At 33.8% G+C, this 27607-nt stretch overlaps 3 protein-coding genes across 4 annotated transcripts; all 3 read right to left on the bottom strand.

Moving 5' to 3' along the window:
• Positions 1-8159: 8159 nt before the first annotated feature.
• LOC107617329 (Tetratricopeptide repeat (TPR)-like superfamily protein) lies at positions 8160-14820 on the bottom strand. The gene is made up of 6 exons (XM_016319069.3): positions 14256-14820; positions 12123-13664; positions 11818-12002; positions 11544-11714; positions 8851-9303; positions 8160-8757 (listed from the first exon to the last, which is right to left on the bottom strand). The coding sequence occupies exons 2-6, from the start codon at positions 13624-13626 to the stop codon at positions 8317-8319; spliced, it is 2754 nt and encodes a 917-aa protein (XP_016174555.1). The 5' UTR covers positions 13627-13664; positions 14256-14820; the 3' UTR covers positions 8160-8316.
• Positions 14821-16566: 1746 nt separating this feature from the next.
• Positions 16567-19670, bottom strand: LOC107617332 (F-box/FBD/LRR-repeat protein At4g26340-like). 2 transcript variants are annotated; one of them, XM_088498064.1, is made up of 5 exons: positions 19580-19670; positions 18909-19355; positions 18412-18729; positions 18143-18292; positions 16567-18060 (listed from the first exon to the last, which is right to left on the bottom strand). In XM_088498064.1, exons 3-5 carry the CDS (start codon positions 18685-18687, stop codon positions 17722-17724), a joined length of 765 nt encoding a protein of 254 aa, XP_088354190.1. In that variant the 5' UTR covers positions 18688-18729; positions 18909-19355; positions 19580-19670; the 3' UTR covers positions 16567-17721. The 2 variants fall into 2 exon arrangements, with proteins under 2 accessions (XP_088354190.1, XP_016174558.1); XM_016319072.3 differs by having other exon boundaries at positions 18412-19355.
• A 2068-nt stretch (positions 19671-21738) lies between these two features.
• On the bottom strand, positions 21739-27109 carry LOC107617331 (nuclear poly(A) polymerase 4). Its single transcript, XM_016319070.3, has 12 exons — positions 26664-27109; positions 26481-26558; positions 25817-25924; positions 25197-25259; positions 24950-25111; positions 24503-24616; positions 24326-24388; positions 23862-24191; positions 23595-23759; positions 22674-23465; positions 22320-22396; positions 21739-22230 (listed from the first exon to the last, which is right to left on the bottom strand). Exons 1-12 carry the CDS (start codon positions 26775-26777, stop codon positions 22203-22205), a joined length of 2094 nt encoding a protein of 697 aa, XP_016174556.1. The 5' UTR covers positions 26778-27109; the 3' UTR covers positions 21739-22202.
• Between the last annotated feature and the right edge of the window lie 498 nt (positions 27110-27607).

Here is a 27607-nt window from a genome sequence, read left to right on the forward strand (position 1 = left end):
TAGAAAACAATATTTATATCATGTGTGTGATTCGTAATGCAAATGGGGCAGGTTGATCAACACTCCTATCGCAAGAAATAAGGCTCCGTTTAAGCACTTTTTTGACCATGATTTAAAATTTAATTTTGCATGTCATCAACATTTATAATTCCAATTTACATTATATCGATTTGCGATTCATACATATTTGCATTATCAATAAATTTTTACCAAACATTCATCTCTTAATTCATGTGAAAGAAGGATTGCATATATCTCACCTAATATCAACACTATCACAATCATTCTAATATATATATATATATAATAAAAATTATGTAATTATGTACATAAAATCCTAACAAAACAGTTCTATTGAAATTGGATTTTGTGTATGTATTGATCATACAAAAATAAATAAAAAGGGGCCTACGACAAAGAGATTCATTATCTCCTTTTTTATTTGTGCTAGTTGTTGATATTTTACATAGGATGATTGGGAGGCAGCGAGTAATGGACGTATCTCTCCGCTTTTGGTTGGACGGAATAACATCGAGTTGTCACACTTACAATTTGCAGATGATATTATCCTCTTCTGTCCTACGGAGGAAGAGACTATCAGGAACTACAAGCGGTTGTTGCGTTGCTTTGAGCTGATGTCTGGGTTAAATATTAATTTTGAGAAGTCCAGCTTCATTCCGGTTAATAGTGATCAGCGTTGGGCGCGTAAGATGTGTCAGTTGCTGGGGTGTAAGGAGGCATCCTTACCAGTACGTTATCTAGGTATCTCATTGGGAGCAAATCCGAGGCTGGTGAAGACATGGAAACCAGTGATTGACAAGGTGGAAGAAAGGCTAAGTCTGTGGAAAGCTAAGTCGCTCAACAAAGCGGGTAAGCTGGTCCTTATTAAATATGTTCTGAATAGCCTGCCTGTTTACTATCTCAGCTTATACAAGTTGCCAAAGACAGTAGCGAAAAAGTTGATCTCTCTCCAAAGACGTTTCTTGTGGAGTACAGAGGATGGGAGGCATGGGGTGTCACTAGTAAAATGGGAGGTAGTGATGGCTCCAAAAAAGGCAGGTGGGTTGGGAGTTGGTGATGCAGTGATTCGAAATGCAGCTTTGTTTTTTAAGTGGTGGTAGAGGTTTTCGAAAGAGGACTGTCCCTTATGGAAGAAAGTAGTGTGCTCATGTAATAACATGAACCCTTCTGAGATGCTGTGTGGTCAGCGTGTTCCTACAAGAGGGGGCCCATGGAAGGACATTTGTCAGCTACAAATCAGAGACCCACAAGTCCGACAGAATATGATCAGAGGCTTGTCTATGGATATAGGGAATGCCAGAACAGTCCGATTTTGGAGGATATTTGGTTACCTAATGGTTCTCTGAAAGAGTTGTTTCCAAGACTTTTCTCGGTCTCAACCCTTAAAGGATCTGTTATAGGGGATTGCGAGTTTTGGGATGAGCTCGAGTGGATTTGGAGTTTCCAATGGCAGAGAGAGTTATTTCAATGGGAGTTGGAACTCGTAAACCAACTATACGTGGTCTTACAGTCAGTGAAAATAACAACTGAGCGGGAGGATAGAGTGGTCTGGAAATTTGATAGATCTGGTGTTTATTCCACTAACTCGTTTGTGCAGGAGGTGCAAGAAGTAGTTCTTCCGGAAGAAATAACAAGTTATAGTTTCACGAGTGCTATTTGGAGGGGTTTCGTACCACCAAGGATTGAATTGTTTTCTTGGTTTGTATTGGTGGGGAGGGTGAATACGAAGGAAAGATTATGTAGATTAGGTGTGATTAACCAAAATGATTGTTAGTGCGTCTTATGTTGTAAGTCTGTGGAGTCTGTTTTTCATTTGTTTGTTGGTTGTGAGGTTGCTTGGCAGGTGTGGTGTGCATGGCTATTCGTTCTTGGAAGGACATGGTCCATGCCAGGTACATTAAAGCAACATTTCGAAAGTTGGACGAATGTCGCAGCAAGAAAGGATGAGAGGAAGAGGTGGTTGATTGGCTTTTTTGCTGTTATCTGGACAATTTAGTTAGAGCGGAATGAGAGGATCTTCAGGGATCAAGGCTCAAGCGTGGGGGACATCATAACCAGGTTATTTACGTTATCTGATGAGTGGAATGGTGGTGAACTCTTTGGTTGTTGATGGCTATGCCGAAGATAACTAGGAGTGATTTTATTTTGAATAGTCAGTAGTATTGATAGATTCTACGCTCCACCTTGTTGTGTTAAGCTTCTCTACTTCAAAAAAAAAAAACATTTTAAATCATCTTTTTTCTAGGATTTTAGATTAAAAGGCAAAGCCTCATGGAAAAAGCATTAGTGGTATTTTAAAAGATAAATTAAAAAAGATAGAACGGTATTTGTTAGGATTTTATGTACATAATTAGACTCTTTTTTAATATTCGTTGAAGAGGTGTGTTACATTAGGTTATTTGGTTTCAAGTGAGCTTTTTTGCTATAATTTTTTATGTGTGTTACACTAGAATATTTGGTTTCATGTGAGTTTTACTTTGTAATAATTTTTTTTTCACAATCTAAAATATTTTGTAAATTAATTTTTCATTAAAAATATTTCTTTAAATCTTGAAAATTACTAAAATACTAAATTATTTTTATATACTTTTTAAATTATGAAAATAGAAAACGACATTTTTGTTTTATTTTTATTTTTTTAAAGAATTTTGTTATCATGTGTCCTAAGAACATAGATTAAACATACTATAAAAAAAATTTAATATTATTTATTATTTCTATGTATTAAAAATGTAAAACATTTATTTTTACAAAAAATAACATTAAAATATTTTTTTATTATATACTTAACCTATGTCCTAACATACAATAACAAAATTCTTTTTTAAATTATAAAAATAGAAACGAATTTAAAAAATTAAAGTTGCATACCTCAATTCGGTACAACGCACATATGCAAGTAAATGGACACTTGACAAAAAAAATTGGACCAAAGATGCAGTCTTTCATTTAATACTATTTTTAAGGGAATTTTTTATTTAAATAAAGACGAAATGGTTAATTTGGTCTTTGAAATTTTTAACTCGCTTTAGATTAATTTTTCATTTTTTAAAATAATTAAATAAGTCCTTCACATTCAAAATCGTAAATTTTCATTGGTCCAAAAGTTAAGAGACGTTTTAACAGCATTGAAGTGTACAGTAAAGTGTCAAGTTGGTACTTAACTAAATGACATTGTTTAGTGGTGATCCTCCAATTACAGCAAAACAATGCCGATTTGTCCCCATAATTTATCCTCCCCAATTAAAAAACTCTCAAATGGTCCTCTTATTACCTAAAGTTTCTTTCCTATCAAAAATTGCAATACGTTCTCGTCATCCTCATCACCTTTTCGTCTTCCTCAAGTCAGCGTTGTCGCGGCTCATTGGCGGTCGTCCGCGATCCCCTCATTTGATCAGCGAAACTTTTCATCTCTATCAACATCATCAGCCACAAACATTTTCTCCGGTGAACAGTAAGGGTTTAGGTTTTTTATTTTTATTTGTTTTACTCTGTTGATGTTAGTTAAGTGATTACCATGGTATGTTGTAATTCTGATACTTACATTTAACATTTTTGAATATTTTCTATTATTCATTTTTTTTTGTGGTTGTGTTCTAGGGTCTAGAGTTTCTATTTTGGCCATAGTGCTAATTTCTTGTGGTGATATTTTGCCTTGCAAAGTTAAATATATGTGATAGTGTGTAGCTAATGGTTTGTTAATTAATGGTTTGTTAGTATGTGAGTGTTTAACATTTTTTGAAAATTAAAAATTTCTGTAATGGTGAACTCTTGTATATTTTGTTGTGTTTCTTCAGATGAGTGATCGGTCGAGGCTCATTTTTCACTATGGAGGGAGGTTTGAGACCCAAATTTCTGATGGAATATTTGTATACACATCAAATCGCGCTGATGAATGGTTTAGAGTTGATGCAGATTACCTGGATGTTTTTGCCATAATTGATTACTATAAGGAGTTGGCCTATGATAAAGCTGATGCTTGCTGGTACTTGGACCCTAAGATGGTTTAGAATACGGTTTGAGGAGGTTGAAGCTAGACCAGGATCTAAGGGGTATGGTTAGCCTCTGCCGCCAAAACGATAATGTCATCCATATCTATTTCGAAGATGGTCCCTCTGTTCCTGAGTTTATAGATTATATGGAACTGTCTGATGATGATGAATGTGTTGGTGGAGGAGGTGACAAGAATGACTTAGAACAATACAATTGTATTAAGAAAATCAACATAATTTTAAGTCAATTGTGTGTCTTTACTGAGTATGAGATCCAACACCACCTAGTGAGCCAATTGTGCAACCAAATACCAAGTCATCTGGACTCATATCCTAACTCATACCACATCCCACACCACAGCCCATACTACAGCCCATACCATAGCCCACTCCACAGCCCACTATCAACATGCCCTTGTCACAACTGATTCTCATTGCTCCCAAGAAAAATTCTATCAGCACCAAGTCATTGTCTCAACCAAATTCGATTACACGCACTCTCCCAACTCAAAAAAAAAAAAAACACACACACACACAAAAATTACACAAACTGTTTATAAAAATTTTACCACCAAACCAACAAAAATTTTTGGTCGCTTCAAATTTAACACTTCAACAAAGTCACTTAGAAAATATGTGACAAGATTTGCTGGCAAGAAGGAGTTAGGCCATAATTGGTTACTACAAGGAGTTAGGCTATGATAAAGCTGATGCTTGTTGGTACTTGGACCCTAAAATGGTTTAGAATACGGTTTGAGGGGGTTGAAGCTGGACCAGGATCTAAGGTATATGGTTAGTCTCTGTTGCCAAAGCCATAATGTCATCCAAATCTATTTTAAACATGGTCCCTCTATCCCTGAATTTATAAATAGGAGTGTTCATAAAAAAAATTAAAATATGGTTAACCGGTTAAAAAATCATAACCACATTTTGATTAACCAGTTTAATAAAACAATTTTAAAATCCATAACTATATCTTTTCGATTTGGTTAACCAAAACCAAATTAAAATCAAAACCTAATTTCAAAACGACAAAACCTCTTCAACAAAACCAAATTCACTCTTTGCCACCGTCAACAGTTCTAGTTCTTCTCCTCTGCCTCTTGCTAGAACTCGCCGGTGGTTTGTCGGAATTCTACCTCTTTGAGTATTCACTTTGATTCGCGACTCTGTCTCTCTACCTCGACCTCTCATTCGCGACTCTGTCTTCACTTTGATTCATCGGAGTATCTCTCTTTTTCGGCTCTCTTCTTCTTTTGTCGGTGGCTCACCGGAGCTCATCAATTGAGGTAAGCCTCCTCCTTCTGAGTTTTATCCTGAGTTTGTTATTTGGGTTTTTTTTTCTATTTTGTTGATTGTTATATTTTGTTCCTTCATTAGTATGCTTTTGACTTCTTCATTTCAATGGATTGAAAATGCATAGATTTTAAAATCTCTCATTATTGAACTCTTCATTTCAATGGATCCTGTTGTAAGTTTCTTTTTCACTGTGGTTCACTTTTTGATTGGTTAGGACTTAATTAATTTATATGAATTAAATGGAGAATTGTTGTTCTAATTATCTGTCTCATTGAATGGAGAATTGTTGTTCTGGCTACTGCATTATGCTCTGTGTTTCTGCAACATTACACTAAAAACCAGTTATTTTTTTAAAATCATTTTTTATTTTAATAACCAATTAAAATTTGATTTTAAAATTTGCTAACCGGTTAATAATCAGTTTTATCATGTAAAACCAATTTGATTAATTAACTAAGATTAAACTTTTGGTTAACCAAAAAACTGGTTTGATTTTTGGATTAACCAAACCATGTACACCCCTGTTTATAGATTATATGGAACTGTCTGATGATGATGAATGTATTGGTAGAGAAGGTGACAAGAATGACTTAAAACAATACAATTGTGTTAAGAAAATCAACATAATTCTAAGTCAACTGTGTATCTTTACTGAGCAAGAGACTCCAACACCACCTAGTGAGCCAATTGTGCATCCAAATACCAAGTTATCTGAACTCATACCCAACCCACACCACAGACAGCCCATACTACAACCTACACCACAGCCCACTATCAACATGCCCTTATCACAATCGATTCCCATTGCTCCCAAGAAAATTTTCATCAGCACCAAACCATTGTCTCAACCAAATTCAATTACACACACTTTTCCAATTCAGAAAAAACAAACACAAAAATTAAATAAATTGTTTAAAGAAATTTTACTATCAAACCAACAAAAAAATTTGGTGGCTTCAAATTTAACACTTCAACAAAATTATGATAGGATCTGCAGGTAAGAAGGCATCTCAAAAACCAATCATTGGGATTAATGGTGAATCATTTGATTCATATATGAATCTGCAGAAGCAAGAAGCAAGAAGCAAGCTGCCAATACTTTAAACAAGAAAAAAAGAAAAGGTTGTACAAGAAGAATTAATCCCCTGATGACTCGAACTTTGAGAAGAATGGAGGATATGAATACCAGAGTCTTGATCATTTATTCAGTGTAGTTAATTTATGTTTTGCTAAATCATATTTGTTTGAGCTTATTTATTGTATTTTATTTAGTTTAGTTTAATCTTTAATATAATCTATGATTTGCTAAAGCATATTTCTTCTTGAAATTTTTTAATGTTTTGCTGGTTAAGGATGAGGCACATGGCAGAGACAATCTAGAAGAAAAACCTAGAAGAACAGTAAAACAGTACCTTGAATAATGTTTCTTTATTTTTTCTGGTGATTTTTTATAGAGATTTGTATCTTTTCTTGATTTCTTCTACTTTTTGCGAGAAGTTGGAACGTTTCTGCAGAATCGTAGTTTGTTTCGAATGTCCTTTGAATCTTGACGGTTTGCGTTTTGATTGAGAAAGAAGAGGAAGAGTGAAGGTATTGTGGAAAGGTGATTAAGGCGCGTGCGTTGGACGCTTGATTCTAAAAGAGTAGTGCGCGTGTTTTTTTCTTGGACTTGGAGCAACTTGTATAGCTTGTAAGCCAAAAAGATTTGTATGTGTAGCATGCCTGATTTTAATTTCTAATTAGCAGAGAATTTAGAACATCATTTATATTTTGACAGCATCACTTATGAATAACAACATAACATAATACTCCATAGCATTTTTTTTTAATAGCAATTTTTTCTGTTTGCTTAAATATGTTCATATTTTTTTCAAACAATATCAATGCTCCTTTATTTTTTACACCAAATAATATCTCAAATATATTTTATATTTACGCATTATAGTCTTTATTTATCTTGCCTGCGCATGGCGCGAGTATCTTGCTAGTCTTTATAAAATTAGTCACTTTTTCTATTCATTTATTTTGGATTTCTTTAATTATGTATAAATTTAAGTGATAGTTAACATTAATCAAGAAATATGTTAATTAAGAGTGTAATTTTTTAATGTATTTTCTTTATAATTTATTTATATTCATGCTTAAAAATATTAAATAGTTCTTTTTAATTTTTTCTAGATGAAAGCTATAAGTTGTTAGATTTTTTTTTTTTACATTTAATTTTACTTCTTAATTGAAAAAAAGAAAAAAAAAACGATAATACTTTTCTTGTAATATCTAGCTCAAGGTTAAGTCTTGGTTGACCCGGTTTAATGAAATTGTTGTTAGACTTAGAGGAACTTTGAGTGGTTAGGAGATCTTGTAAAGAATTCACAAATCAGTGTGTTAATTGAAGGTTAAATGATTACTTAAGAAAATAAAATGGAGTCCATAGGAAAATGTTGGGTGATGTTGACATGTCCAAGAAGTAATGACTAATGAGTGAGGTGATAAAAGAAAAACAAAAAATAAAACATGAATTTGGTTTGTCTTGGAGCTTGGAGGCAAAAATAAGAGAGAAGCTTGTCCCCAGACGAAAGGTGAAACCCCTCAATCTTTTGTCTAGATTGGTTAGGACTTAGGAGTTTGTTAATGGCTAACAGTCTAATACTAATCACTCTCTGTGGATGTAGGAACTAACTCTATTAAGGAGAGATTGCCCTTCCATAACTTATAAAAATAATAGATGAATACAAAATACATATCTTGAAGAAAACATGCACAAATTTTCAGCTCCTGCTGGATGCTATATCAGACAGAACGATGGAATGTTGCTGCAACTCAGAAACCTTAAAAAGAACAAAAGCATTGTGCTACAACTCAATTTACTGCAAGATGCACAAGACGTCTGAAATACAGTTAAACAACTGAGGTTAGATTGATGTTAGTTAGTATTACTAAGTTACAAACCATAAAAAAAGATTCAAATATTTTTACTGGTATACAAAATTTGTGATCAGGCATTTCATTTTGTTTTTTGCCTCTTTATTCTCTCAAGGGCACCAAGCCGACTCTCATTATCTTGATCTTTAGTACCATCCGCTTCTCCATTCATTCCACCCTCGTCTCTACCTCGAACCAAACTGCCAAAAACAGCAGAAGGAACATCTTTTTGTGCAATTTCAACCTTTTCCTCATCATCAGAGTCACTTTCTTCTGGTAACTCAATATCCTCGTGATTCGCACTGACTCTTAACCCTCCATCAGTCTGTGATTCAACTCCAGCACTCACAAACCCTACTTTTCTCTCTTTGGTCGCTGTATCGTTTGTTGCTGGGGCTAGTTGCCTTTCTAAAGCAGCCATTTCATCCTCAGGGACCCCAGCCTGTTTCAACTTGTCTTTGGCTTCATCAAGATTCACAGTCTGATCCTTTTGCATCAGATACTCTGGCAATATGAAATGTGTCTGCAGAAACAATAGAAGTAATGGTTAACAAAAAATAAAACATACAATGTTACAGACTTACATGGTAAGCCAAAAGGAAAAAGACTAGGTTACCTGGCTGTAGCTTGCAGAGACACTTCGTTTAATGCGAAGCATCTCTCTGAAGGTATCTTCGTTTCCATGCTGAACTTCAAATTCATGCCACTTTTCCCAGAATTCCGGATCTGATCGTGGATTGGCAAACTGAGAGGCATGTCCATATATTGCACGTGCTCGATCTATTTCTCCCAAGCTTTTCTCCAGCTCAGCAAACTTTAGGCACATAGTTTTGACATCTTTGTCCGGAAGACCAGATTGAATTGCCAGCTCATAGATCTGCCTAGTTTTGGGTACACCAAATATCTCAGATGCACGAGCAATGTATATTTCATACATGCTTAACTTCTCATCATTAGGAACAGCCTTAGTTGCTTCATCGTACACTTTCATGGCTCGCTTGGCTAGTCCATAGTCCTCCTCCAGCTTAGCATATTGCAGGTAAAGAGGCTTCACTTGATCAGCTGGAGCCTGTTAGGTAACATGCACCCAAATTTGGATTAGCTTGCCATCATATATATTGTACTCGGCATTAAACAGCCATATTTGACAAAAACAAACAGATTATTAGAATAAAACATTGAATAATGAAATTAAAAGAAGATTAGTAACAATGATCCTTGACAAACTAGAAACAACTTCCGTACAACTAATGTGAAGACAACACAAGCTAATGGTAAAAGTTACTCTAATCCATTAAACATTTAGATACAATAATAGTATAATACTATATAAACATAAATTGCATAAATAGGTTGCAGTACATAATAGTATTGTATATGCAGGGAAGATTGACTTTCTAAACAAATTTCCCGTCTGAGAATCTCCCACATAAGCGGTTATCAATATCTCAGATAAAAAATGAACTAACTGCTTGAATAAGTATATAGAAGCAATACTTTCTGCAATGATAAGGTTTATACTTTATAGACACCAGCGATTCTCCAGGGAATCTACATAATCCTGAGCTTAACCTCCTAATTCTACCTACTCTCATTATGGTAAAATAGAAATTATATTGAGAAGATTGATAATTACAGAAAGCTAGGAGGATAACAGATTTTCTGTACAAGAAAAAAAAAAAGGATGAATATCAATAGTGTGTGGCTTTCTAATCTCTCAACATATCAGAGATAGAAAGTCCTCTAGAAAAACATCTTTGTCTAAAAATCTGTCTAAATACCAGAAAGTGAGATGCTACTGCATACATTGGAACGCTAACACAAAAATCCTGGATAGGGGAATTATGTAAAGAGGGATAACTGATAAAAATAACGAAAAGTAAACCCAAAAAAAAGGAAAAATAAACATCCAATGGTCCTCCCAGAATCAGAAGCAAGGGCCCTTTAGACAGTACCTTCAAGGAAACCAAAGACTTATAGGTAGTATAACACCATGGGGCCTCCAAATTTATAGACAATAGGCCCTGTTCTACATAAGCTAAAGTCTAAGGCCGCAATTGTACTGCTATAATAAATATAAATATCAAACTTTCAACAAGCACAACTTCAAATATCACAAGACTACAACTAGTCTTCTCGCACTAAATGGAGCCAGCTACATATATTACATAATGCCCTATCATAAACTAAGAAATAATCAAACCATCAAAAATTTAAAAGAGATCCATGCTGAAGCCTATCACCAAAGGAATGCCTCCCTAATATCTTTCTTATCCCCATTTTTATGACAAAGCTCATTGGGCACACACATTCTCTTAATAATTCTCCTTGGTTCCTATCAACCTCTAAGATTTCATAATAGACAAGTCCAACACCTCAAACATAGAAACTTGAATCCTAAATTCCTAATGTCCTTTATTTTACGTATATAGGCCAAAATATGGTTTAAAGTCGTTTTAACCTAAGCAGAACGAGAAGTATAACTGATCAGGTAAAGAGTAGTTGTATCCCAAATGGTAGAATGACCATTAAAACCCTAAAAGAGTAAATCACCAAGTGACCCTACACCATCAAAATTCACTCTTTCTGCTTGGAGGATGACTATATTGAGTATATTCTTGCACAGTAAACCTTAATTATAAGTATCATACAAGCTTAATCACATTACTTAGTACCCTTTTATAATAAAAAACACATAGCACACACATATTAGCATTAATCTACACTATTATTAACCTTCTACACCAAATAAAAGTAAAACATCTAGTCTTATCACATAAAACTTGTCTAAAAAATCTATCATTGAACGTGTGAATAGTGCTCCAACCAAATAACTAACCTACAATTAATCTGCATCAACATGACAACTTGAAAGTTCATAGCACATACATCTTAGCTTTAATCTACACTATTTTTAACCTTTTACCCCAAATAAAAGTAAAACAGCTAATCTTATCCCATAAAATTTGGCTAAAAAATCTATCATTGAACATGTGAACAGTGCTCCAACCAAATAACTAACCGACAATTAATCTACATCAACATGACAACTTGAGCGTTTCATGTAGAAGTAACCAACATTCTATGCATTCAAGTTGCATAATGTAAATTATAGGCATACAGAATTCAAAGAAATACTAACTTAAGCAGACAACTAATAGTGGGCCATTTAAGGAAACAAGTAAAGAGGTTTTTTGTATTTTTGATAAATTTGGAACATAATCCAGTTCCCATATCATCATCATAAAACTTGTAAAGAACAAATAATTTAACAACACTTGGCTTCCACAAAAAAAATAATTTACTTACCGTTTCAACTGCATTCTCAAACAGCTCTCTTGCTCTCTCCAATTTTGTCTTTCCATATCTCTTCACAAATTTAGACAGATATGTGACCCATATGTCTTTCACATGTGGATACTTGAATATCTTCACCCCTCTTTCATACACTTTAAAAGCATCTTCAAAGTATTTATGTTCCTGTATGCATCAGTGTAACAAACTATCAATATCAACCCAAATCACTAGAAATCATGGAAAATAAATAAGAAAATAAGTATTAAACACAGTCTTTGCTCCATACCTCCAGAAAGTAGGCATAATTAATAATTATTTGTGGTGTGGCTATTCGTAAATCTAATATCCGCTCATAAACAGCCCGGGTAGACTCCAAAGTACCTAGACTCTCCTCCAAATCGACGTAAAAGGTCCACAATCTCAAAGATTTATGCAACTTCATCTGAACTGGTTCATTCCCATCAGCAGCCACTAAAAGTAAAACATAAGGAAAAAACATAGAACTTAGTTCATTTCCCTCAACAAACACAATTGATATCAAACTACTAGAATGGAAGTACAATGTATTAAGCAACATCAATTCAAGAATACCTCTTCGTTTGACTTCAACTGATGGTTCTGCTGTAGCCCGCCTCATAAGATCAAGTGCTCCTTTAAAATTCTTATGTCTCAACTCCATTTCTGCCCACTCACACCAGACACTAGCCAGATTATCCACAGTTTTATAATTCACTTGTACCGCCTTGTCAAATATGACCCGGGCATTGGCAAGATCTTTATGATGTTCATACAGCTTGGCGAAGGCAACCCACAAAGTATGAGGCTTTCCCACTGCCTTCATGGGATCAATTGTCCTGACAGCCTCGGTATAAGTCAGTATCTGCCTCGTAGGATTACCCTCAAAAAGCTTCACCCTCCGATGCCACTGCTCCACATTGTGAGGATTCTGGCGCAATAGCACACTGTTAGCCAACTCCGGCCTCCTTTCCATAAGGTAATCAAAACGTGCCAACCTCAAGTCTATGTCATTCTTGTCATTCAACCAAAACCCACGTAAGATCTTCCTCTCAAAATCCTCCCCTTTAAACCGAACATCCTCCTCTTCCCCATCCCCAAAACCGTTTTCTTCACCATTATCTTCTTCCTCCTCGTCACTCATTCCCATCTCCTCCATCTTGTAAGCAAGCATGCTCTCCTCAAACTGTGAATACGAATCGAAAATCACACCGAAATCCCTAACAGTCACAACAGTTGACATCCCTTCTTCGAACACATCCCTCGCCTTCTCGTGCAAACCCCTCCTAATATAATACTCGGCCAACGAAGTCCACAACCTGCCAACCTCATCAGTGAACTTCCTAATCCCGCCCCTAATTATGGCATCTACATTTAACCCCGAGACCTCATTAGCATGCCTAGTGAGCAATTCACACAACTCCAACCACAATCTATGCCTAGTCTTCCCCTTAATCGAGAAAAACGTGCCATCATTCAAAACCGAAGCCAACCTTTCAGCAGCCTCCTGCCACAAGCAAGAATTCACCAAAAACTCAATAAAATCCTCAATATGGGAAGGATCATACTTCAAGTACCTACGATAAACCCGAAGAGAAGTCTCTATGGGCACACCCCTCTGACTCACGAAAACCAAATAGGGTTCCCAGATCCTATCATGCTGAGTGACCGGCAAAGCGCAAAGAGCTCGATCGAAGGTTCTCCTGGTTCTTGTAAGAAGCTTCTGGTGGGTTAGGGTTTGGAGGTACATGATCCAGATTCGAGGCATCTTGTGCATAGTGACGAGAGCACGCTCGAAAGTGTTGTTGAGTGTGTCGTATTGAGAGTGAGTGATTGGGAGGTTTCGAACGAGATCGAGGCGCTCGCGGAGGTAAGCGTGCCAGAGCTTGTAGGAACCTGGAAGGGCTTTGAGAGCGCGTTCGTAAATGACGAAACGTTTCTTGAAGGGAGATTCGGAACGAGCAATTAGGTATCGCCACCATAGCTTGAGGCTGAAAGGGTTTCGGAGAATCTCTTCCTCGTACAGAAGGTCGTCTTGGGAAGGGTACAGGTCCTGAGAAATTGACGATGATGAAGGCATCACGGCGGAGGAGAATTCGGATACGGAAGCTTATCAATCTAAGAACAGCAGCAGCAGAAAAAGTGTGATGAGAAGATGTAGACTAGTAACGACTGTGCAAAAATAAAAATTGCATAGTTTTTATGAAAATAATTTTTACCATATATAATTTTAAGACTTAATGTAATCCATCAGTATTTTTTGGATGCCATTAAGATTAACATAATTTTAAGACTTAATATAATCCATATCAAAATAATTTTGTTAACTAAGATTAACAAAGTTTTCAAAACAATTTTAACAAGGTCAACACAAAAATTAACATGCTTTAACAAAGATTAATAAAGTTTTCAACCCAATTTTAACAAGCTCAGCACAATAACAAGAGTTAATCAACCAAGAACAAGTCAGTAACAGAACTAAAATTTATTTTCAAGCAGTGAGCAAAGCTAAATCAACCAAGAACAAACAAGGATGAACAGCGAATCAGTATCAATTTATCATCAAGCAGTAAGTCAGTAACAAGATTAATCAACTAAGAACACGCAAGAACAAGCCAGTAACAGAGTTAAAATTTATTATCAAGCAGTGAGCAAAGCCAATCAACCAAGAACAAAGCACTGAACAATTCTAGTGCATCCTGGCATTACCTTCGGCGAGGGCAGGGAGCAGAGATTTGAGGGAGATCGCCGGACGACGAACACGATGGACGGACGACGAGCGAAGAGATGCGGAGCAGGACCTGGAGACACTGGCGTTGGGCGAACGAGGGGAGGGCCTTCGAGAACAACGAACCAGGAGGATTGGCGAACGACCACCACGAACCAGGCGGCGACGGTGAGATGAACGGCGGCGCTATGGAGGCTAGGGTTTTCAAGGAAGAGCTGAGATGGAACTATGGAGGCTAGTGGTTTCTCGGTGACAGCGTGAGAGTGAAAGGGGAGAGACTGGTTTCTGGGTTTGAATTCAGAAACCCTTTTGATGAAATAGCAAAACGGCGTCGTTTAAAGGAACCGGTCGGTTTTCAGAACCATCATCAACAGTGACAACTCCACCGAGAATGTGCAAGAATGGCTAAGCACTGGGGAAGCTATCAAGCTAAGACCGAAAACAACAAGGGTAAAATGGGTACATCATATCGTTTCATGATGAGATTAAATTAATTTTTTAATTTCAATTTCTTCTTTGAGGCTGATTAATTTAGGAATCTATTGTATATTGAATTATTGTGTATGTATAGAAAGAGACTTGAACATTATCATATTTTATTAACATAAAAAAAATCAATTATTCATATAAAATAATATTAAGATATAAAATATATATTAAAAATATTTAGAACAAAACATATAAAAATATATATAAATCTATGATGTTTGTATTTTATAATTATTTTTTAATATCTATAAAAAATAAATTATATAAAAATATTATATGCACATCATAAATTAATCATGAAATCAGTTATTATATACTTATATATTTATATATATTAATTTACATATTTTTTAATTAAATAATCAACTATTAAAATAACCAAATTTACTATGTTTACAATAGTATAATAAAACTTTTTTATGAAATGTTAGATATATATATATTTTTATATACAGTAATTAATTAGTGACTAATTTTAAATATACATGTATCATGATTAAAATATGTATCGTATATAATCACCAAAAAATAAGTAAATTTGGACGCTATAAAAGACTGATTAAAAACTTTTATATTACAGAAATGCAAATAAATGCTGAGTAAAATTACAAAGGTCTTCAAATTTATTAAACCATTATTCCACGTAAATCAATTTTTAATTCCCTCCCGAATACACACAACACCACTTGTGAAATATTGATTCCAGTGATCGTTGCAAACATTAGTAATTAATGATACGTTATTTGAGTGTGGTAAATTTGATTTTGTAAGTCCATTTGAAATAATCTAATAGTGAAAAATTGAGTAATATACTAATATGTATAAATTCTTAGATTTAAATCTCATTCGGCAAAAAAAAAAGCCAAAACAATTTTGCAAAGTTAGGTAGTCCAATGAAATATTTGTAGAGTTGAAACCCATTTTGGCCCCTGAAATTTTCGACCGGCCTCAATTTTGACCCTCAAATTTATAGCTACCCAATTAACACCCTCAAATATTAGATTGTATCCCAGGTTTGTCTCTATAGCTATTTCCGTTAACGGATATCTGATATGACACGTTAAGTTAACAATGTGTGTATCCACGTGACATGGCAGAATGGATGTGTGATGAGTGATTGAGGTGGCAAAAGTTGAATGAACTCAATCTCTCCAGCAAAGTCTCGAACCTAAGCAAAGTCTCGAACCTATGAGTTCATTCAACTTTTGCCACATCATTCACTCATCACACATCCATTCTAGCAAGTTGGGTGCCACGTGGAACGTGTCATATCAGATCTCCGTTAACGGAGATAGCTACGGGGGCAAGTGTGGAGCACAATCCAATATTTAGGAGTGTTAATTGGGTAACTATAAATTTGGAGGTCGAAATTGAGGCCAGTCGAAAATTTCAGGGGCCAAAATGAGTTTCAACTCAATATTTGTACAATGTGTACAATGGGGGTTTAGAGATGTTCGATTCAATATTAGAGATATAACCATTAGTGTTACCTTTTCCTATCAGTTTAAGCTTTTGGGATGAGTGGTTTCATGACATGAGATGTTTATTATCCCGGTACCCAAATGGTTATTCTGGATAGTATGAGTGATGTTCATTTTATTCATATTGAAATTAAACACACGCGGAGGGAAAAAAATAAAAGGAATAAAATGAGAGCAAACTCGGCAAAGAGAGAGAATGATTTTAATTAATATATATTATATATATTTTTTATAATTCAGCTCAACGGTTAAAACAACTAGAACACCGGTATTTCCAGTACACTTGAAACTCTTCCTAAGTTTTATATGACATGGATAATCATAGTTTTGAAAAGCATGCATTAATACTATACATCATATCATTCATATGTATCAAAACATATGGTGGAAGTTCCTCTAATCCCATTACATCTATTTCCAATTGTTCATTATAGCAATAGTTAGTTACACATTACTACAAGGCAAGGAAGCTGTCATCTACTCAAAAGTGTTAAATACATATGGTGATTTGAGCATTGTAGGGGAAAGGTTGATGCATCTACCCTTCCCGAACCAAAAGAGGAGGGAAGCTTGTGTACCTGATCTTCAATATTCTCACCACCGAAATAGTTAGATTAAACAATAATTATTGCCTCTTGAATGTCATTTCTATTGAAATTAAAAGCATACGATTAACTAAACAACAATCTTTTGACCATAGACTTGTTGCATTGCAAACCAGGCAGCGAGATAAATTTCTATTAATGATGAAAAGGACTGCACCACGGGCATGTTGATATGGGGAAGACTAAAACAAAACTGGCAAATGCATAATAATATAGGCTGCAATATTGTGCTATGAAATTCTTCCATAAAGAGTTACTATAAATTCAATTCCCAGTTAGAGAACCCATTTATTACAAACCATGACATTTAGAGTTTGAATAACTATTTACATCCAAACAATATATGTTTTTTTTGTATATAAAGCTCTACATGTTAAAAGTAAATAACATAATTAAACAGCAGAGTATATATCAAAGGGGAAAAATATTATGTAGTGGAGAACATAACTTTGGGGCTAAAATACTCACAATTAATAAACAATAAACCATTTTACTGCATTGCTAATATATTCATAAAAAACGGCCTGTATGTTTTGTGAAACAACCACCAAAAAAGTAAAAAATATTGAATTGTGAAAATTATGCATATTCTAATGGGCAAAATTTCTGTATGTTTTGCGAAACAAACACCAAAGAAGTCAAAGATATTCTATGACATTGAGGGAGAAGGTACAAGCAAATTCCAGAACCACCAAACCAAACCAAACCCTAGCAATGATTTGAAGAGCTCATTTTTCCATGCCCAAGGAACAAGACCAGACAAATTAATCCTTATAAAAAGTAATCAAAAGCTTCAACAAATATTTGAGGAACACAAGTCATATTGACGCATAAATTGGACCAAAGATGCAGTCTTTCATTTAATACTATTTTTAAGGCAAAACACGAAGAGAGAATAGAGATGGTGAGAGATTGTACCATATGTAACCGATGGCTACTTTTAATTTGCATGTTTTGGAGCTCCTCGGTATGGTAGATAATGCCTGGCGGATGCAATGTTTATACTTTAGGCCAAGATTTCGATGAGCATAGATTTTCAATGTCTTCAAAATAGGTCCTCTCTCTAAAAGATATGCAACAAATGCGTATTCATCTGCAGAGTCTTGATATCCATTAAATTCAAAAATCTTGAGATGTGATATAACACAATCAGGATCCTTCATTGGCAGTGTCCAACAATTAGGTTCCTCAGGTTCCACTGTGGAAAATTTCTGGCAACAATAAACAAAACTTATCAAAATATGCAAGTAATGAACATAAATAGACACAGCTAAACTAGAGAAGTGATCATACCTCCCGATTATGAAGAGTGAGAACTTGAAGCATATGGCAGTTATGAAGCAATTTTATCAGATATCCGGAGTTGAAATATGGAATTTGAAGCTCTAGATTATGTAAACGGGAAAATTCTGGCAACTCAAAAGCAGGAGCACGAAGCAAGCACTGTGTGTAGAAGATAAGAAGATAATAAACACAACACATAACTAAAATTCACCAAAAACTGGAATAAGTACATCGAGTAATCCGTTTAATGGACAACAGAATTACAATAAGAATATTACCTTCATAGTGGAAAGTCTCAAGTCCAACAGTTTAGTTTGGCGGAGTGCCTTGAGAAGCTGAAGCACCCAACCAACCAGCTCTTGGTCTTGATCAATATCAAGATGAGCTTCCACCATGTTGGGATAATCGCTAATTGAAACCTGCAGGCATCTTGCCCATAATTTGATACTTAGGTATTCGAGTAACGGGGTGTCTATCACAAGATCCTCAATATCATTAATATCTTCTCCGAATATATCTTGCATTAAGGTTAACCGCTTCAAGGAATCAGGCATGTGGATTTCAGGAGGTTGGCTCGCATTAAGTGGGAACGATTCCTGTAAAATGAGCTCGAGATTTTCAAGAGCCGGGCAACCAAGTAAAACAAAGTCTGGGTCCACATAGTTGAGATCCAACTCTAGGTTCTTGAGGGATGGCAAATCAACAATCCATCGTAAACAGTCAAAAACACATGGCCTTTCAAAACAAGAGACTCGAGTGATGCACTGGTTAATACCTCTTCAGGCAATTGATACGTTGATTTCCAAACTCATTGAAAGGGGAATAGTTCTTGGAGGTGGGGTCCAACAACAGTATGAATCCATGTTTTGATGGTTTTCTTTTCACCTCTAGGTATAACACAAGCGAGGCGAAGCTTCTTGACATGGGGAGCCTTGCGTTGAGCGAAAACTGCATTGACGAAAGCAATGAATCGATGTGTCCCACCAGGCAGATAATAAGGATTCTCTTCACTATTGTTTAAGTCCAACACTAGAAGATCCTTCCAGAGCGAGGATGCTGGTGGCCATGGCACATCTTGTTGGGAGGAACAAGAGAATGTGGCAAAGCAGGGAATCCGGTAAGCTACTGATTAGGTCTATTTTGGGGGTTCCTGTTCTTGTTGATTCCTCCTCTTCTACTTTTCTTTGCTTCCCTTTCGGCATTGTCAATTTTGACGACACTACTGAAAATGTAAATGAAGGAATCAATGAACCGATTGAGCTGGATTTGTTTGGGATTGAAAACCTTTTCATGCACAGCATAAGTCTAACATTGTGTACATATAAGTAAATGTGTGAATGGTAATCAATCTACGTGAATCAATGTACATGAACCGAACATGCAAAATTAAGTGGATAAATAAAGAAACAAATTCAAAATCAACATCTCAAATACAAAAGATAGAACCTGCATATCATGCCGTGTGGGTTGAGTCTTGCTACTTGCTCGGTCATGCAGCTACTCACGAGTTACAACAGTGTATAATTCTTACTTTCTCAGTAGGATTTAGCATTTCTTTGGGCCTTTGGGCCCTCTTTTATATGATTCTACGATTGTATTCATTAGTTTTTTTATTTTTTTATCTAATTGTATTCGTAAGTTATATATTATCTTTGTCACTTTATATATATCACTTTTTTAGGAACCAAAAATATATATCACTTTTTTTTTAACAATTTATATATTTTTAATATCATTTAGTTGTAATAACATTATTAAAAATTATGATTCATGAAAAATAAAATTAAAAAATTAAATATTATTTTTAATTATCAAAACATTAATAATATTCATTCTTGTATGTTATCTAATAGATTTATCATTGTACTATAATATTTAAATATAAATTAAAAAATAAAAAAAATAACTATTTAAAAAATTAAAATAAAAAATAATTATACAAAATCAAATGAATAAACTTTAATTGATTTTTTATTATTTATTATAATATATTAAAAGAAAGCACAAGATAATTTCACAATCATTTTTAGACATTTGATTTTACTCTATATTATCACATAAGATTTTTTTTCCTAGGTGTCATAAACTTCTATTTTTGCATTATGTCATAGGTTTGTTATGGTACTTTTATCTCCTCGTAATAACTTATCTTTTTATAATATTATAGGATTTTCTTTAAGCTTTAACTTTTCATATTCTTTTACCCTTTATTTTTATGTAGGTTACACTATTGTTTTTAATGTTAATGTTAATTCTTTTTAACATGTAAAAATTTAATTAAAATATAATTCCTTCTCTTCTCATTTCATACCCATCACTCATTCTTATATTTATTATATAAATCAGCATTTACTTTACACATTTTTTTTATCTCTTCTCACATAATTTCATACCACTTTCTCTTTCTCCTTCTCCATTCTTGCTAATTTTTTACACAACTAGAATTTAGTTGATGACAATAATTTTTTTAAAATTTGCTAAACGTATGTATTATGTGATTGTATTCATTAATTTTTCTATTTTTTTGTGTAGTTGTATTTATAAGTTATATAGTGTATTTGTCGTCTATATATCACTTCTTTTTCTTTCAACAATTTATATTTTTTTAATATTATTTAGTTGTAACAATATTATTAAAAATACATGTTGTCATGATTCATGCAAAATAAAATTAAAAAATTAAATGTCGTTTTTAATTATCAAAACATTAATAATATCTATACTTATATTTTAACTAACATCACTTGACCATAGTATTTAAATATCACATAACAAAAATAAACAAAAATAACTATTTAAAAATAATATATATATATATATATATATATATATATATATATATAATTAAGAGAATAAATTTTAATTGAATATTTTTATTATTTATAATATAATTTTACTTTTTATAATTATTAAATTTTAAATTAATTTTTTTATTTTAAATTATCATTTATCATCAACCGTTATAAAATTTAAATTAATTTTGATATATTGCTAGACAAAATTTTAAACGTCTTAATCAATTAAATTTAATTCATTATTATTCAATTAAATTATAAAATAACCATTAAACACAATTATCCATATTAAAAAGGTTTTTTTTTTTTGTATATTTTTGTATTGAATAATAATATTATTGAATCATATAAATTGACAAATTAAATAAATATATCATACAATAAATTTTACAAATTAACTTCTAAATTTATATTATATAAATAATATAAATAATTTATCTCTATGCATGATGTGAGTCTTAATCTAGTTAGATCATATTCACGAGTTTGTAACTTTCCTTGTAATTTGATCTAACTACCACCCATTCGGGATCAAATTTTCAGGTTGATCGAAATCTGAATTTATCATCACCCCTACTCGAAACTATTTTTTTATTCATCCTTTTAATTCTTATTTCTAAATAAAGTTCCATTTTTTGTTATCTTCTTTTCTAAATAAAGCATCTTCTCACGCAGTGTTATTGGTTGTTTTAGATACAAAATATCATTTGTGCAATTGTGCTGTTTTCTTTTTTTTTTTTTTTTCGGCTTCTGGTTTTTGGTCCCTAATAGTGTACTAGGATAAAGCAAGAAATGTACAAAGAATCAAGATTGTAGAGTCTATAACATTGTACTAAACTATCCTCTCAAATGAAGTACATATAAAAATATATTGCTCATAAATGTGTGTTCTTTCTAGAAAACAAAAGTCAAAGTCCCCACCCCACACTATCACTATAACTATCTCCAAAAGGTAGAAGAAAAAGGAATGAGTAACCCACACTCAACATCAGTAGGATCAAAGAACATTGAAGAAACGGCCATAAACTGTAAATATGTACTAAGTTGAGGGGGTATCCTATTAAAACCTTAGATTAAGAGTAAACATAGACATCATGACACGCAGAAACTACGAACTGTAGAAAGGACAAGACTAATTCTTGTCCCAGCTCTTCAGCTTAATGTCAATTATCCACTTTTGCATGCTTGAGAGAGACCATGCAAGCCTGAAAAAATTAGTGAAATGAAAGCCAGCATTTAAACTAATACTTACCTGAACTACTGGCTTTCTCCTCTTACTTCATTGCACAAGGTCTCAATCTCCTGCCATATATGGAGGAACAAGTGAACTCATAAAAGACAAAAGACAGAGAGACAAGTATAGAAATCACAAATTAAACTAAAAAACATGCCTTATGATTGGTTTTTGCACAGCATCCGAGTCGATGCTTCCTTTAGAATTAAGAACCATCCCTGGCATTTGATTTGGCTTCACAATAAAGCCCCCAAAAAGAAAAACACAAAATACAAGTAAATTGGTCAGTGCTCAATGTAGTCCATCATATGAAATACAGAAATAGGAAGTTCACGACATCTAAGTAATAGTGGTAACATAGAAAGCAGTTGATGAATGCACTAGCACATTAATTCTTAAAACTAAGATGGCACAACAACTAATTATAGTAATATCAAAAAACTAAGAGCTGATCAAATGATTGGACTAATGAGAAATGGATAAAGCTATATAAGGAATTGAAAGCCAAAACCTCCAACTGTTGTTGTAGCTCGTTTTGTAATACTTCATTTCCTCTAGGCACTTCATTTTCCACTAGTGAGACAGAATGTATCCCACACACCGTATCATGAAACCTGCCACTGATCGTCCCGTCAACACCCTTGTGATCTTCAACTGAAACTGCTATTTGTGTAGACCCAACATCTTCACAGGAACCACCATCACTTGTAAGAGAGGTAACCACACTAGAATTTGAGGCACACTCAGTGTCAGATTCAGGAGACTTTGTCCTCTCAATCATATCATGGCCACTATTGTGCATCTCAGCAGTTAAACCACTAAAACCCATGCTCAACCTGCTTCTAGCGAAGCTATCCATCGGAACACTAAATTGTTTTTTCACTGCAATATCCTGTTTCACACCCACCTTATCAACATACTTCCTTTTTGGGTTTCTTTCACAATGTTCAGTTCCAGAGATATCCTCATGAGATGATTTATGAGGATTGTCCAGTTGGCCAGTTGGCCTTGACTGTCGAGATCGTTTATAACCCTCAGGAAACACGTAGGATGGGATTTGCCTTCTACGAACATGAGAAACATAAATGTCCATCCCCGGCTTCCAGAACATGTACATATTAACTGAATGTCGAAACTCATCAACAGTCCCACGTATATCAAATTGCTGACCTTCTTGAACAATCTCCCCTGACTTCCGTTGCAATCCCATGTAGAAAGCAGAATGTGCACACTGCCTTGACATATCCATATACTCATAAGGATAGGGATGACATTGCAACTTCCCAAAAGTATCACGCTCAATCTGTCAATAAAATCCAAATGAATTTAATGAGACAAAGAAATCAAGTTGATGTTCTCCCCCGAAAATTACTCAACATGGCAACCCCTTTAAAACATTCCTCATTTGACCATCATAAATAAGTAGACATACCATTAAAGTTAGTTGTCGAAGGCGTGATTCCACCCAACCTTTCCAAGCACGCAAGTCATCAACATCAGCAGCAACTATGTCTACTTGCAAGTAGTTTTTATAGCTTTCAAAGAAAGCATAGGGCTCAAATAGAGCAGTCCATTGAGCCTTATTCAATTCAACTTCCTAAATTTTTTTTTTTTTTAACAAAAGCAAAGTCATTATTTATAGCTTAAAATCTAATAGACTTCTGAAAAACTCAAGAACATAATAACTAACAAGTATTACCCCACATATCTTGTTGCTATATTGAAACTGCTCCATCATAACACGAAGGGTGCTTGTAGAAACATTATAACTAGAATTCATACAAGGATAAGCAGGAGTAATGATTGGCATATGATGGGTTCGATCACGAGGATTTTTACGAGGATCCCAAACAGAAAACCCCAGCTCATTCTCCTCTATAGGACATAACATGACAGGATTTGGCCACCGCCACTGTGTATACACCCTAAAGAATCGAGAGACAAGCATGCTTGGAATTGCATTTGGATATAATTGGCACACTCGAGCCACAAGAAGGGCCAAGTTAACACCGCCAAGAAAACCAGTAACCTGAAATAAGTATGCAAAAGTAAATACAGAAATAATAAACAAATACCACTGAGCCACTAATCATATTTCTGGGGAATCAAATCTAACATGACATAACATGATTAATGAAATGCAACCAATAAAGTATAACTCACATTGGAATAGACACCTCTCCTTTTCGCCCAAAACTTTAGGCAACGAAGTGTTGTTCGAAAATTCTTTGGTTCAGCCAGCAAAAAAAAAAAAATAGCATGTCAGAATTTTTATGGTACACAACAAATTATGGGGAATGTGTGATTTGAAAAATAAAAAATAATAATCCTAAAAAATACCTCAACATTTGGAACAAGCTTAAGAATTTGATCCGCAACCCTGCAGCCATTTAAACTTCGTACTGTTGGCTCATCAATGTTTTGTAGAATAGAAACGTCTGCTATGTCCAAGTCCTGCGCATATTCATAGGAAAAAGGTTCCAATATACAGGACAAAAAATAAAGAATCAACTCATGATAATGATACAATCGTATAAAGAAAATAATTGAATTCTAACATCTTTGACCTCCTAAATGCATCAAAGATCAAATCGAGAACACTTATTTAGCAGCAAAAGATTCATTTGTAAGCAAATTGAATGCTAAAAAGGCCGTTCTTGATATTCACATATGCTTATTTTCTTGATTTGAAAAGAAACAGTACTAATTAGAACTAAAACCTGATTGGACATTATAACATATTTTTAAGTGGGGAAAAAAGTTGAAGAACAAAACTTTTTTACTTACATCACGCACAACTAAACAAGAAATACTTGCATAAAGTAGATCAATCGATATTCCATCAAACTTGAATTTCATTACTGGGACATGAGCATCTGGAATTGGTTGCAGTTCTGTTATTTCCTCCATGTTAGCAAGGATGTCATGCAATGCAAAGAAAAAATCCTCCTGAAGAAAAAATATTAAATATTAGAATTGAAATTTTAGAATCAATTCCATGAAGATAATCAACTTATTTGCAGTATCGATCTACCTCTCGATTAACATAAGATGGCCCAATACATAAAGTATCCAAGTCAGCCCCAGGACCATGAACCTACATCATAGAAAAATTCAAAAAAAGAAGGGGATTACAAATAACTATGGGAAAATACATGCTCAATTTGGCAATTTCTTTACTCCATGGAAGCAGGTGAAGAAGTCAATTTCTCATTAAAGGAATGGAAACAATTTACAATTAAAAGTATTGTAAGATTGGAGTTCGGCTTCACGCACAACTTACAATTAAAAATTTTACAACAGTTAACAATAGGCCATGCCTACTACGTACAAATTACTCTACATTGGGAAATATTGGGAAACATATTAGAAGTTACACCAAAGAGGGAGTTTAATTTATCACATGCATCAAAGTAGTAAAATTAATGGTCTAAGTTTGACTATCAATCAAATCAAAAGTTTATCAATATCCCATGCAATCAAGATTATTATGCTCCTAAAACATTGTACAAAGACGAAAGATACTTTAAGAACATCTTTAAATTTGCAAAGAATACATCAAAACATAAAGTTGTGCTTCGTGATCTTCTTTCAACAGTTTTAAAAACAAAAAGAAAAAATAAGATGTGCATGTTGGTGAAGAAAGAAACTCACACCAAGTCGATAAGAACCAAAAGTGAATATAACGGCATTTGCATCCTCAACCATTTGATCAGTGTATCCTCTTCTGCGGGTAAGCATCTTCACCCAACTTTTTAACACCTAAGAAAATGGAAAACAAATCATAAGCAATAACAGTTACTTTGAAGGCTTTGAATCTTGTATACCACACATCATTGCAAACATGACAATCACAATTGTAAAGATTTGCTCCACTAAAGTGCAACCACAGGGCACAACTTAAAGGGTAAAGTCAACAACCTTAATTGTTAACAAGAAAACTATGAGGTTAGAGTTAGGTTATCTCACATATATAGTCTACCATATAGGTCTTCATATCCTATGAAACCATAAGCACTCAGTTTATGATTGAATGCTCTTACCATTTAAGTCTTCAGATGAACTACATTCTTGTTGCAAAACAAGATAAAGTAACAAAGTGATTACACAAATAATATATTAGATAATTATATAGTATTTGATAACTACAATCAATTATCAGTAGCATGTTGATAACAACTACACTAATAAAGCCGAACATACATAAATTGGCACCATCATCATCAATAATACTATATATCTAAACAAAAAGTGTAATAATCAAAATATACATAACATAAAAAAAAAATCGTTTTTTTGATTCCACTAAGGCGTTTACCTGTCCAAGTCGGTGAAGAACCTCTACTCTCTTGGCAGCTTCCTCCTCGCTCTCGTAAAGCCCAGAATCAACCAGAAACTTGCATGAAGAAACACCCACCAAAACAATTCTCAGAAAATTAATTTGATTTGATTTAATTAACAAATATAAACAAAAGCATAAACAGTGAATTTAAACACAAACCTTCTCTAATTCCTTAGTCCTTTGGATATCAGCAACCGTTGGGCCAGCCTTTGAAATTGGCTTCGTCACACCGTATTGCTTCGACGATGCTCCCACTTCATCGCAATTTCCCATGATTTCAACACCAAACCAAAAGGGAAAAGGGGAAAAATTCTTTTTTTTTTTTTTCAAAAACAAAAATGTCCAAAGGAATCAAACACAATAAACGACTAAAAAGAACGATTGATAATCGAAATTTAAGAAGTGAATTGAAAAGAGTAATAAGGAAAGAATAAAGAAAGGAAGGAAAAGAAAGAGGGAATTGGAAGCAGTGAAAAGGGGATGTAATGAAGGTTAAGGAAGAAGAGATTGAAACAAATGTTTCGAGCAACCGAGAGAGAGAGAGAAAGAGAGAGCCCTAAAAGACCGATTTTTCTCATATATTTATGTTCGTTTTTTTTTCCCTTATAAGACTCTTCTAATATTGCACTATTTTGTTTAAAAATTATCTTTCAAGTTCAAATTTATTATTTATTAGGGATTTATTTGGGTGAGTTTTTTAAGAAAAGATATTTTTTTGAGTTATCTTTTTTAAAAGATCTTATGAAAAAGTAAAAGTAATTTTATATTTTGGTATCTCATGTAAAAAGATCTTTTTATTTATCAATTATGTTTGGATATAACAATATAAAAGTACTTTTTTATTGATTTATTACATGAAAAATATCTTTTTTTTTAAGGAAAAAAATTTTTTAAAAAAAAGATGTAAATTATAGCTTCCCAAAAAAGATATTTTTTCTGATTTTACTAGTGCTTTTACTTTTACTATTCGAAATTTGGCAAACACGCTAAAAACAAAAAAATATATTTTTTTATTAAAAAAATATCTTTTTTATCAAAATAATGACGCCCAAATAAGCACTATATAGTCAACAAAAAAAATCTATTATATATTATATATAATT

The sequence above is a fragment of the Arachis ipaensis genome, chromosome B9 (genome assembly GCF_059453495.1).
Source record: "Arachis ipaensis isolate K30076 ecotype BB chromosome B9, ASM5945349v1, whole genome shotgun sequence".
Lineage (NCBI taxonomy): Eukaryota > Viridiplantae > Streptophyta > Magnoliopsida > Fabales > Fabaceae > Arachis > Arachis ipaensis.